The sequence below is a fragment of the Gorilla gorilla genome, chromosome 12 (assembly GCF_029281585.2).
Source record: "Gorilla gorilla gorilla isolate KB3781 chromosome 12, NHGRI_mGorGor1-v2.1_pri, whole genome shotgun sequence".
Classification (NCBI taxonomy): Eukaryota; Metazoa; Chordata; class Mammalia; order Primates; family Hominidae; genus Gorilla; species Gorilla gorilla.
In genome coordinates this window covers 101882506-101896183 of record NC_073236.2, presented here as the reverse complement: position 1 = coordinate 101896183, position 13678 = coordinate 101882506, and the positions used below count along the sequence as shown (strand labels likewise).

The 13678-nt window shown below is 39.7% G+C and overlaps 1 protein-coding gene across 2 annotated transcripts in view; it reads left to right on the top strand.

Annotated features, from left to right (window-relative positions):
- The first annotated feature begins 776 nt into the window (after positions 1-776).
- Positions 777-13678, top strand: part of RMDN2 (regulator of microtubule dynamics 2) — a 168093-nt gene continuing 155191 nt past the window's right edge. The window contains exons 1-2 of one of the 2 annotated variants that reach the window (XM_019021196.4): positions 777-1167; positions 5002-5469. In XM_019021196.4, the coding sequence (XP_018876741.1) occupies positions 5018-5469 (452 nt within the window). In that variant the 5' untranslated portion in view covers positions 777-1167; positions 5002-5017. The remainder of the gene's footprint in view (positions 1168-5001; positions 5470-13678) is intronic. The other variant, XM_055377727.2, reaches the window with a different exon arrangement.

Here is a 13678-nt window from a genome sequence, read left to right as displayed (position 1 = left end):
CCATTTTTAATTCTGCTCAATATATTGGTGGGAAGTTTAGAGATTAATGTTATGCAAACCTAAGCTTAAGGCAGTAATACTCAAGGTGAGGACAGTACAGAAGCGGTGTATGTACTGTTTTGTTTTTGTTTTTGAGACGCTCTATCACCCAGGCTGGAGTGCGGTGGCGCGATCTCGCCTCACTGCAACCTCTGCCTCCGGGTTCAAACTATTCTCCTGCCTCATCCTCCCAAGTAGCTGGGATTACAGGCGTCCACCACCACGCCCGGCTAATTTTTTGTATTTTTAGTAGAGACAGGGGTTTCGCCACGTTGGCCATGCTGGTCTCGAATTCCTGACCTCAGGTGATCCGCCTGCCTCAGCCTCCCAAAGTGCTGGGGTTACAGGCGTGACCCACCGAGCCCGGCCCAGTTTTTAAGAGCGTATTTAGCAGAATTAGTTTCATTATACAAACCACAGAAAGCTGGGTAAAACCTTAAATGTCAGGCATCTGAAAAAACAGCGGCTTTCATCTAAAGGCAACTCGGAATGGCGGGGAGAAGGAAGAGGCTGTCAAAATTGCTCATTAAAAGAAAACGTGAGATAAAGCTATGAACACGGGGCTGCAGATATCAGTAATTAGTGCAAGGCGTCTGCCTTTAACTCAGTCGTGAGGAGTAAAGTGCAAGGTTGTGCCTAGAAAGGGCACAGAAAAAGGTTTAACTAGGGGAGAGGGAGTGGGTTTGAGAGCCGGAACGAAGCGAGCTGGGGGTGGGCGTGCGGAGTGGCAGCAACGCGAGAGGGAACGCGCTGGGGCTAGCGCGGAGGCCCAGAGCCCAGGCGGGGGAAAAGGTGCCGACCGGCTTCGAAGGGAGGCGACGGCCGAGATACACGGTCCGGCGCGAGCCAGGCGCCCCGCGACGTGCAATTTTATTTTGCAAAAGGTGCACCCAACGCCAGTCCCGGTAGAGTTGAACCCACCACGAGAGGGAGAGGGGGCGGGAGCGGGGGGCCGAGCGGCCGCGGGCTCCTCCCCCGGCGCCTCCGCTATCTGGGTCAGGACGCGACGGCCGCGGCGCGGGACCTTAGGACCCGCGGGCTCCGGGGCTACTGTCCGTCCGCCACTGCCCGCCAGCAGGTCCTGGTCTCCGCTCCCCAACAGCTGAAAGGCCTGCGCAGTGAACACAGGTGCGTGCGCAGTCTGGGAGGGGGCGGCTCAGCCGCTGGGGGCCGGACCGGGCCGGGGACTTGCGGAAGGAAGCGGAAATACTTGCGGTGGGGGCGACTGCACTTCCGGTCGGTGTGTCCCTGCCGAAGCTTGAGCCTGCCAGTCAGCGGTGCTGTGCGTTCTCGGGGCTGGAGCAGCGGCCCATAGTGGCTTCCCGGGTTCATCCCTCGCTGACCCTGCGCCACGGAAGCCCTAGCCCCGGAGGTCGCCGGTGTTTCCTCGCACGCGGACCCTTCTGGGGTGCGTGGGGAACAGGCAGTTTGCTGCCTCGGCCCGGCTGGTCCCTGCAAACCCCAAAGAATTTCAACAGAGACACTTGCTGGGCTCTCGCCTCGGCTTTCAGCCTTGTGCAAACATTTTGTTTTTGTTTGTGTGGGGGTTTTTTTGCTCTCAGACTCCGTCTGTGCCTATTTCACACACAAACGAAGGCCGGATTATCAGTGCTGCCAACATAGGGGAATGAGGCAAACACTTGGGAGCCCTAAATTTAAAATAAATTATAAAATACAAAAAAACCATGAAAACCTGATGAAATGAACAATAGAATTCACTTCGAAAGTACCAGGTTTTCCAGGACGCTGTAGGAAATCTGATCACTAGTTCAAGGTCTCAGTGCAATTCTCTTAGGAAACTTAAACCTCGGGCTTTTTTGTAATGTCTCTTTATCCTTGCAAAATTTGTCATACCTTCCCCGAGTTTATTAGAGTTATGCATTTTATATTTTTCTCCTCTAAGGGTCTGCTGATGAAGTAAATGAATATATGTGCTAGATTTATGGTGAAAGGATTATAATTAATTTAGTAAAGCATAATTTCTACATCAAAACATTAATTTTAAATAAAACTAGAACACGGAAATGAAATGTTTCTTCAGACATTTCTTCAGAAAACATTTCATATTCTATTTTCTTTAGAGTCAACATTTTGATGTCATTTTAGAATACTTGATTCTCATCTCAACCTTTAATATTACACAATAATACACATTAAGTGCCATGATCTATATTAAAATGTCATTTTCCATTGTTATTTACTAGCACCTTACAAATTGAAACGTAACATAATACTTTGTATCTGATTATTAAAATATTAGAGTTTTAAAATCTGTTTGGTAAAGTTTTTAATTACTATATTTTTATACTACAAGTGTATACTATTAACATAATTAGAAGTATGAAAGATAACAAGGCTGGAGGCAGTGGCCCATGCTGCTTATCCCAGCACTTTGAGAGGTGGAGGCAGGATTGCTTGGGCCCAGGAGTTCGGGACCAGCCTAGCAACAGAGGGAGACTCACTCTCTACAAGTAATGTAAAAATTAGCCGGGCGTGGTTTCCCATGCTTGTGGTCCTAGCTACTAGGGAGGCTGAGGCAGGAGGATGGCTTGAGCCCAAGTGGTCGAGGCTACAGCGAGCAGTGATTGTACCACTCCACTCCAGCCTAGGTGACAGAGCGAGACTCTAAAAAAAAAAAAGCTATGTAAATGACTTCATACAACCTTTGAAATTATTCTGAAGGCAAGCAAGTATTCTGATGTATTTTGTACATTATTTTTAATGTGTCATTTTTCAAATTATCAGTGTTGAAGCACATTTGTTTTATGCTGTTATAAAACTCAAACATAGCTTGAACTATTAGTCTTTAATTCGTTTAAAACATCAGCTCCGTTGATTCTATTTTTTTCTGGTTAATTTTTGTGGTTCTGAAATAATATTTCAGCTCTGAGCATCTCTGTTCAGTCAGTACTCTCCTTCACCTCCTTGTTGATGCTTTCCAAATCTCCAACATGTTGTGGGTGCATCCAAGAGTTAGGAACAGGTTGTCAAAGGTGACAGTTTTCACTTCCCAGTTGGGTGATCACTGGGTAAGTGACTTGACACCTGTGTGCCTCAGTTCACTTATCTGCAAAATAATAATAGGACTTGCATGGAAGAGATGATTTGGAATTGGTGCAGTTCCTAAAGAAAGGGCCAAGCAAAATAAGACTTTCCCACCTGCTGAAACCTGGTCCTGTCTCAAGAATAAGTTCTCCTTCCTAGGTAGATTTTTACTTCTACTTATTTGCTTATTAAATGAAAATATTTTCAAACTAGGCTATATTTCTTAATGTAAAAGTCCAAGGTATGGGCAAAAGAAAGCAATCAGAATAGGAAGATTTCCTTTAATAGACCTCCATGTCAGCGAATGGACATCCTGCCTGAATAATTTTATTGACAAAAATAAAGATGATTAAACTTGATGTGTGAATATTAGCTGGAATGCAGTTGTAATTAATGGGCATAGAGTGACTTATTTTTTTGCAATAAGCTTTCAAGATAATTTAGTTTCGTGATACAATTTTTTTGTAGAATACATTTACACATCTAGCAATAATTAGCTACAATTTCAGCTGAAGTTACAAATTGATTGGAATCTGTTGCTGGCATGTCTCCTGGATGAGCTGGGAGTGGGCAGATGGTTAGACTTATAGTTCCCAGTTATACCAATTAGGTGAAACAAAAATTTTTTTTAAGTTAATTCCAGGCAAATTTCTGTGAGGTAAAGCAGGCCAGATTAAGTACCAAGGCTTTCTCTGGAATCTTTGGTTTAAAAGAAGGGATTCTTAAATCTCTTGGATATAATATTCACTAACACCTGAGGTAATTTCTGGAAGATTATTTTAAAGTCAGTCCTTCTCATTGACACTTAGGCCTGTAATGAAGTGTAGAACATCCAAAAAGGATACTTTCTGTGTTCCAGGCATATACTCAAGTGAAATAGGAATCGAAAGACGTTCTTATTTTAAGCAGGCTTTTCAGAAATAGATTATGGCTGCTTGTTCTCTCAGACTCTCTTCCATAGGGCATTTGCGAGCCCAGAAATCCTAACCAGTAGACCACCAAGGAAGCATTTGAAACATTACATTTAGTTGGCCATTTGAAGTGTAAGAAACAACGCTTGGTAGAATATGTGGAATCACAGGATATAAAGCAGAGGATGGTGAATTTCGGGTATACAGCCTAATTCAGAATTTTCATCTTACTGATATTTTTTCCCCAATTCACACTCCCAGCTATTTACTTTGCTTCCTATCTTCACTTCCTATCTTAGAACAGTGAAGCAATCAAAGAGAGCTTGCATAACCTCCCACCACTGCATCTACCCACCTATCTAAATCTCTGCTCACATGATCTGCCTTTTATGACTATGAATGAATGGTTTATGTTCCCATCAAAGGTCAACTCCTGTACTTGTGCGATAGAGCCCACCTCCTTTGCCTTCTCAAGTTTATTGCTGTGCGGTTTTCTATATGTCTACTTCATCAATTTTTCTTTTCTTTTTATGGACTCTTTTCTGTTGGCAAACAAAAACTGTTATTTCTTGATCTTTTGGCACCATTTTCGCACTTAATAATGGCGTAGTTTCTCTTCTATTTGTTTTCTATTTGCCCATCTGTTCTTTTTTCTCCTTTTCCTGCCTTCTTTTGGACCAAGTGAGTATCTTTAGTGTTCCATTTTTATCTCTATTATTGTCTTGATATGTATTACCTGGGGTTTTTTTGTTTGTTTGTTTTTTAGTGGTTATTCTAGGGTTTACAGCTATGCATCTTTAACTTAATATGAGAATTCTTCATTGTAATCTAAGACTTTTACAACAGTATACTTCCATTTGTCCTTTCCCACCCTTTGGGCTATTGTCCTACTTTTTATAAATCCTGTGATGTAAACTTGGCTTTCGTTGATTGAAAAAGCACCTATATTTTTGTCTTGGACAAAGACATGAACAACATTCATTTACATTTATGTTTTTAATTTTAGAAACGAAAACCAAGAAATGCCTTATTCCACAAACAAAGAGCTGATACTTGGCATCATGGTGGGCACTGCTGGAATCAGCTTGCTGCTCTTGTGGTACCACAAGGTCCGTAAACCAGGGATAGCAATGAAGTTACCTGAATTTCTTTCTCTGGGTAATACATTTAATTCAATAACTTTGCAAGATGAAATACATGATGACCAAGGAACAACAGTAATCTTTCAAGAAAGGCAACTTCAGGTACTGGAGAAGTTAAACGAATTACTGACAAATATGGAAGAACTCAAAGAGGAAATCAGATTTCTTAAAGAAGCTATTCCAAAGCTGGAGGAATATATACAAGATGAACTTGGAGGGAAAATAACTGTTCATAAGATAAGCCCTCAGCACAGAGCGAGAAAAAGAAGACTCCCCACAATTCAAAGTTCAGCAACAAGTAATAGTTCAGAGGAAGCAGAAAGTGAAGGAGGGTAAGTTTCTTTAAGATATTTCCTATGTTGAATTGATGATTATCATTATTACTATTATTTAGGTATTTTCATTATGGGTTCCAGTCATATATTCTGCTGCTCACATAAAATGAAAAGGAGTGATATTTTGACTTAGATTATAATTAAAGTCATATTCAGTAGTCAGTATTTAAGCTAGTTTAGACCATACTGACAAAAGGAATATAAAAAACTTACTAGTAGCAGGTGGTATTATGTGAATATTGAGGAAGGCAGTAATTACTTGCCAAAATGTATAACCTACTGTTTTAATGTAGCCACTCTGTGACTCCTTCTATGAGAATTCTCTAGACCACTCCTGTTCAAAAGAACTTTCCGCAGTGATGGAAATGGTCCAAGTCTGTGCTGCCCAATGTGGTAGCCACTAGCCCCCTCTGGCCACAAAGCACATGAAATGTGGCTAATGCAACTGAGGAACTGAATTTTCCTTTTATGTCATTGAAGTTGTAATTTTATTTAATTGTAATTAAATTTAAATAGCCACTTGGGCTACTGGCTACTGAATTTTCGTGCAGGTCAAAAAAGACTTGAGAGTATATAGGTGACTCTGTCTCATCGTTTCATGGGTTAATCCAGTGACTAGGTCTCTTTTCTTTTCTTTTTTTTTTTTTCCTTGCAGAAACCCTCAGCTCACCCGAGGGCCAATGGAAATTTATTAATTTTTTTGGTCCTTTTCCATCCTTCCCCAAGTGGCTTTTCCTTGCAAAATGCCTGACATGACACCAGAGGGGAACCTGGGAGCGAAGGGCACCCCAAGGGGCAGCCCAGGGACTTAAATACAAGCTGGAGGGCAGGGCACAGGTGGGACAGGCAAGAGACAGCACGAGGGACATGGCTTCTCAGGGAGACCAAAGACTTACTTTCTTGCAGGAAGCAGCTGTGCCAGAGGGCAGGGGACTAGGATCCTGGGTGCAGAGTGGATGAGCAAAGAGGCCCCCAACCCTGGATGGAACCCACATTCCCCAGAGAAGTAGCGGCAGGGGATGAGGGCCTTCCCTGGTGGACTCCAGAGACGGAGGGGAGAGTGAGCCAGATGTGCTGCCTCAGGGAAAGGGAGGAGGTGCTAGCAGGGTGAGGGTTAAGGCTGGTGCCCAGCCTCTGGCATGGTGGGCCTTCCGCCTCCGCCTGACATGAGGACAAAGGGGCACAGTGGGCAGGCAGCGCCTGGGTCTGTCTCTGGCAGGGCAGAGGGCGGCAGGAACAGACTCCCTCCAGGCTCAAGACACAGGCCCAGCGCTGCTACCCACCCACCTGCCGACTAGGTCTCTTTTCTGAGTCACAGTTTCAAATGATTTAAGATTATTTTAGATTCCTTCTGAATATTTTCCTTCCCTATTTTAAAACCAGTCAACAACTTTTTGTTGTTGTTCAAGAACACAAATTTTTTAGATCTTCCTAGAGCTATCATTTGTGGCTCTGCCCTATTTGAAAATTATTGAGAGTCATTGTTCTAGTTCATTTACAAATGTAGGAAGATCTAAAAAATTTCTGTGACTCAGAAAAGAGACCTAGTAGTTATTTATTATGGATGTAGAAAACAGCAGCTTAGTACTCTAATAATGACAAAAATCCCAACATAGCATTGAGCATCATTGAGAGTTATCGAAGACAAACCAGGTGGTTATCCTACCTGTATGTAAATCTGTGGTATTTCCTCATCGTGTGTCCTGTGTGCAGTTTTGGCAGTTGCATCTTAGAAAAGACGTAATGGAACTAGGGACTAACCAGAGAAGGACTGCTAGACTGAGAGGAAAAATGGCAGTTCTGCTAAAGGAGTATAGACCAAAAGGGTGAATGGCCTTCAATCTAAAAGGACACTGGTTAAGTTGAGCATAGGCTTATTCAAGAAGTTCTAAAATTCTAGAAAAAGAGGCAAACTTTGATAAGTTTAGGATTCATTTAGGACAAGTAAGAAGAAGATAATTATGGGACTTAATGAATTTCAAGTAATGGTGTAGGCACAGATTTTTTATGTGGGTTCAAGAAGGATTTGTGAAATTTATGAATGACAGTAACGTACAGCTAGTTGGAAAAACTAGACACTTCCAAACTTCAAGATTGATGTCAGGAGAGACATTCCCTCCTCTTGCTTGATCCTGGGTGCCTTTGTTAGCAATAAAATACTAGAGTAGATGCAGTACATCCCCAGTGCCTTGGACTACAGCAAATGGCACTCAGTAAAGAAGGGGAGAAGCTTTTTCCTGTTTAGCTCTCCTTTAGAAAAATAAACAAAAGCAGACAAACACTTTGGATTTTTTTGAGAAAGGAATAAGATACAAAAAAATTTAGATGTGAAATCTTTCTAAATAAGTATGTAGAAACTAACTTTTTAAATAAATAAAATATTTTTCAAAAACAAGGTTTTTGTAAAGTACATTTGTGTAAATTTTAGACTGCCTGTCCTTTTATAATCTCCTGTGGGACTGAAGACTGGCCGTGGGGAGGAAGAGTCATCCCCTCTTTCCCATTTTTAAGGTGGGATGTGCTCTTCATACGCAAGTGTCCTTGATAGAAAAAATTAAAATATTAAGTGACAGTTACATGTTCCATATGTAACATTTCTCTTTTGCAATAGGTACCTGAAGATTTTTACTTCTTTTCAAAAAATGGATATCAGCCACAGTTTTCTAATACTACTTGTTTCACACAGGAAAGGAAAAATATCTAATTATATCCTTAGTTGTTGACAAAAACTTGAGTGGAGGACTCATGGAATTTGGGTAGATCAGTGGAACTTATTTTCTGTAACCATTATTAGAATCTCTTGTATTCTGTCTCTTAGTACACAAGTATTATGGACCTATGCACTTATGCCTTTTCTGGGGCTCAGCTGATTTTCTGCTGGGTATGGTGGTGATGAACAATGCTCAAATTCTCATAAGGTGGCTCTCAGAGGGGTCTGTTAAGTTTGTGTCTGTGTCCTTTTTAGCACTAGTGTTAACATTTTGGAAAGCATCTTTGCTTCTTGGTAATCACATGTTTTTACTGATTTATTTATTTATTTATTTATTTTTTTGTCACTCCAAGGCAGAATCAGCTATGCTGTGGCAGCATCAGTTTCTTTCAGTAAGAATAGTATTCAACCCCAAAAGCTGGGTATATGGGGGAGTACTATTTTTAGGGAGGATGATATCAGAGGCTGGTTGGGTCCCTTTGCGGACACGGTAAAAAAATATACTCTTAAGGTCACTAGTTCACATTGATGTTTTCAGTTTCAATTTTAAGTTATTTCTGAAAACTTTTCAGTTCCTTTTATTTTTTTAAGCTTCCTACCTCTCTTTGTCATATTTGACTTATGTTGCTCTATCACTCTATGGGTCTAAAACTATTATTTGAATTACAATATTCTATGAAGCTTTAGAAACATCTTTTTAAAAAGTTAACTTTGATTCCAGTTGAAAGTAACAAATTCATTATTCTTTCAGTTCACTGTGGGCTTTAGGAAGAATAGATGAGTTTCAAAATTAGACTCAGGGTTGTATAGTGACCATATGGGTCTATTTTCTTTTCTTCTTGCCCTAGATATTTTCATTTACTGTTAGGTTCATATGATACTCTCATATAGTATCAACAAAACCAGTACTGATTATTCGAAAATAACACAAAACCCCACGAATCCACTCCCAGAATACCAGCATAATGTCAGGCATAGTATATATTGCCTTAGATAATATTACTTCGTAGATAATAGAGAATGATGATGAAAGTAAGACCACAGACAGATACAGATTTTTGAGGTTTTATTTGAAACTCTTAACTTTCACTTTCATGAGCCAAAAATATAGACAGTGCTTTTTGTTCATTTGTGTTTTTACTCTTACCATTACTTGCTCCTGTCAGGTCCGTTTTAATGTGGAACTTCAGTTGTTCAAAGCGTGGAGATAAACAGAGATTCAGAAGCTCATTGTGTGGTGATTTATATGCCTTGCTGTTATAGTTGTCTAAATTTGCAAAACAAAGTTGTTTTCTACTTCTGATCTTTTAAAAAATGAAACATCACGTATATAATTGAAGTACCCTCCCTACTCCTTTCTGTCAGGGAAACTATTATCTTGAAGTTGGTGTGCATTCTTCCTTTGAAAGTGTTAATGTTTCTCCTACATGTGCACTTTTATATAAACAAGACATAAATGGTCTTTTGTTCTTAAAATTTACATACATATCATTATATAGCACACACATTTTGTAACATGCTTTGCAATAAATTTTTTTGAGTTTTTTTCCATATTGATATGTATATATATAAAATTATTTCATTCTTTTTAAGTGCTATGCCGCATTCCTTTGAATGAATATACCTTAATTTATTTCCCTATTGATGGATGTTTAGGTTATCATGTTTTTGCTCCTTTTTTCTTTTATTAACTTTAAGTTCTGGGATACATGTGCAGAACGTGCAGGTTTGTTAACATAGGTAGACATGTGCCATGGTGGTTTGCTGCACCTATCAACCCGTCATCTATGTTAGGTAATTGTCCTAATGCTACCCCTCCCCATACTCCCCACCTGCTGACAGTCCCCGGTGTGTGATGTTCCCCTCCCTGTGTCCATGTGTTCTCATTGTTCAACTCCCACTTATAGTGAGAACATGCAGTGTTTGGTTTTCTGTTCCTGTGTTAGTTTGCTGAGAATGATGGTTTCCAGCTTCATCCATGTCCCTGCAAAGGACATGAACTCATTCTTTTTTATGGCTGCATAGTATTCCATAGTGTGTATGTGACACATTTTCTTTATCCAGTCTATAATTGATGGACATTTTGGTTGGTTCCAAGTCTTTGCTATTGTGAATAGTGCTGCAATAAACATACGTGTGCATGTGTCTTTACAGTAGAATGCTTTATGATCCTTTGGGTATATACCCAGTAATGGGATTGCTGGGTCAAATGGTATTTCTAGTTCTAGATCCTTGAGGACTTACCACACTGTCTTCCAAAATGGTTAAACTAATTTACACTCCCACCAACAGTGTAAAAGCGTTCCTGTTTCTCCACATCCCCCCCAACATCTGTTGTTTCCTGACATTTTAATGATCACCATTCTAACTGGTGTAAGATGATATCTCATTGTGGTTTTGATTTGCACTTCTCCAATGAACAGTGATGATGAGCTTTTTTTCATATATTTGTTGGCCACATAAATGTCTTCTTTTGAAAAGTGTCTGTTTATATCCTTTGCCCACTTTTTGATGGGGTTGTTTGCTTTTTTCTTGTAAATTTGTTTAAGTTCCTTGTAGATACTTAATATTAGCCCTTTGTCAGACGAATAGATTGCAAAAATTTTCTCCCATTCTGTAGGGTGCCTGTTCACTCTGATGATACTTTCTTTTGCTGTGCAAGAGCTCTCTAGTTTAATTAGATCCCATTTGTCAATTTTGGCTTTTGTTGCAATTGCTTTTGGTGTTTTAGTCATGAAGTCTTTGCCCATGCCTATGTCCTGAATGATATTGCCTAGGGTTTCTTCTAGGGTTTTTATGGTTTTTAGGTCTTACACTTAAGTCTTTAATCCAATCCGTCTTGAGTTAATTTTTTGTATCAGGTGTAAGGAAGGGGTCCAGTTTCAGTTTTTTTTTTGCATATGGCTAGCCAGTTTTCCCAACACCATTTATTAAACAGGGAATCTTTTCCCTTTGCTGTTTTTGTCAGGTTTGTCAAAGATCAGATGGTTGTAGATGTGTGGTGTTATTTCTGAAGCCTCTGTTCTGTTCCATTGGTCTATATATCTATTTTGGTACCAGTACCATGCTGTTTTGGTTACTGTAGTATAGTTTGAAGTCAGGTAGCATGATGCCTTCAGCTTGGTTCTTTTTGCTTAGGATTGTCTTGGCTATACAGGTTTCTTTTTGGTTCCATATGAAATTTAAAGTAGCTTTTTTCTAATTCTGTGAAGAAAGTCAATGGTAGCTTCATGGGAATAGCATTGAATCTGTAAATTACTTTGAGGACTATGGCCATTTTCACAATATTGATTCTTCCTATCCATGAGCATGGAATGTTTTTCCATTTGTTTGTGTCCTCTCTTGTTTCTTTGAGCAGTGGTTTGTAATTCTCCTTGAAGAGGTCCTTCACATCCCTTCTAAGTTGTATTCCTAGGTATTTTATTCTATCTGTAGCAATTATGAATGGGAGTTTGCTCATGATTTGACTCTCTATTATTGGTTTGTAGGAATGCTTGGAATTTTTGCACAATGATTTTGTATCCTGAGACTTTGCTGAAGTTGCTTATCAGCTTAAGGAGATTTGGGGCTGAGACAATGAGGTTTTCTAAATATACAGTCATGTCATCTGCAAACAGAGATAATTTGACTTCCTCTCTTCGTATTTGAATACCCTTTATTTCTTTCTCTTTCCTGATTGCTCTGGCCAGAACTTCCAGTGCTATGTTGAATAGGAGTGGTGAGAGAGGGCATCCTTGTCTTGTGCCGGTTTTTAAAGGAAATGCTTACAGCTTTTGCCCATTCAATATGATATTGGCTGTGGTTTTGTCATAAATAGCTTTTATTATTTTCAGATATGTTCCATCAATACCTAGTTTATTGAGTGTTTTTAGCATGAAGGGGTGTTTTGAAGGCCTTTATTGAAGGCCTTTTCTGCATCTATTGAGATAATCGTGTGTTTTTTGTTGTTGGTTCTTTTTATGTGATGGATTATGTTTACTGATTTGTGTATGTTGAACCAGCCTTGCATCCCAGGGATGAAGGCAACTTGATCATGGTGGATAAGCTTTTTGATGTGCTGCTGGATTTGGTTTGCCAGTATTTTATTGAGGATTTTTGCCTCAATCTTCATCAGGGATATTGGCCTGAAATTTTCTTTTTTTGTTGTGTCTCTGCCAGGTTTTGGTATCAGGATGATGCTGGCCTCATAAAATGAGTTAGGGAGGAGTCCCTCTTTTTCTGTTGTTTGGAATCGTTTCAGAAGGAATGGTACTGCTTCACTTTGTACCTCTGGTAGAATTCGGCTGTGAATCTGTCTGGACCTGAGCTTTTTATGGTTGGTAGGCTATTAAGTACTGCCTCAATTTCAGAACTTGTTATTGGTCTATTCAGGGATTTGACTTCTTCCTGGTTTAGTCTTGGGAGGGTGTGTGTGTCCAGGAATTTATCCATTTCTTGTAGATTTTCTAGTTTATTTGTGTAGAGGTGTTTATAGTATTCCCTGATGGTAGTTTGTATTTTTGTGGAATCAGTGGTGATCTCCCCTTTATCATTTTTTTATTTAGTGTCTATTTGAGTCTTCTCTCCTTTCTTCTTTATTAATCTGGCTAGCGGTCTATCTATTTTGTAATCTTTTCAAAACACCAGCTCCTGGATTCACTGATTTTTTGAAGAGTTTTTTGATCTCTATCTCCTTCAGTTCTGCTCTGATCTTAGTTATTTCTCATCTTCTGCTAGGTTGTGAATTTGTTTGCTCTTGCTGCACTAGTTCTTTTAATTGTGATGTTAGGATGTCAATTTTAGATCTTTCCTGCTTTCTCCTGTGAGCATTTAGTGCTATAAATTTCCCTCTAGTCACTGCTTTAGCTGTGTCCCAGAGATTCTAGTACGTTGCATTTTTGTTCTCATCGGTTTCAAATAACTTATTTATTCTGCCTTAATTTTGTTATTTACCCAGTAGTCATTCAGGAGCAGCTTGTTCAGTTTCCATGTAATTGTGCAGTTTTGAGTGAGTTTCTTAATCCTGAGTTTTAGTTTGATTCCACTGTGGTCTGAGAGAGTGTTTGTTATGATTTCCATTCTTTTACATTTGCTGAGGAGTCTTTTACTTCCAATTATGTGGTTGACTTTGGAATAAGTGTGGTGTGGTGCTGAGAAAAATGTATATTCTGTTGATTTGGGGTGGAGAGTTCTATAGATGTCTATTGGGTCCGCTTGGTTCAGAGCTGAGTTCAAGTCCTGAATATCCTTGTTAATTTTCTGTCTCGTTGATTTGTCTAATATTGACAGTGGGGTGTTAAATTCTCCCACTCTTATTGTGTGGGAGTCTAAGTCTCTTTGTATGTCTCTAAGAAATTGCTTTATGAATCTGGGTGCTCTTGTATTGGGTGCATATATATTTAGGATAGTGAGCTCTTCTTGTTGCATTGATCCCTTTACCATTATGTAATGCCCTTTGTCTTTTTTGATGTATGTTGGTTTAAAGTCTGTTTTATCAGAGACTAGTATTGCAAACCC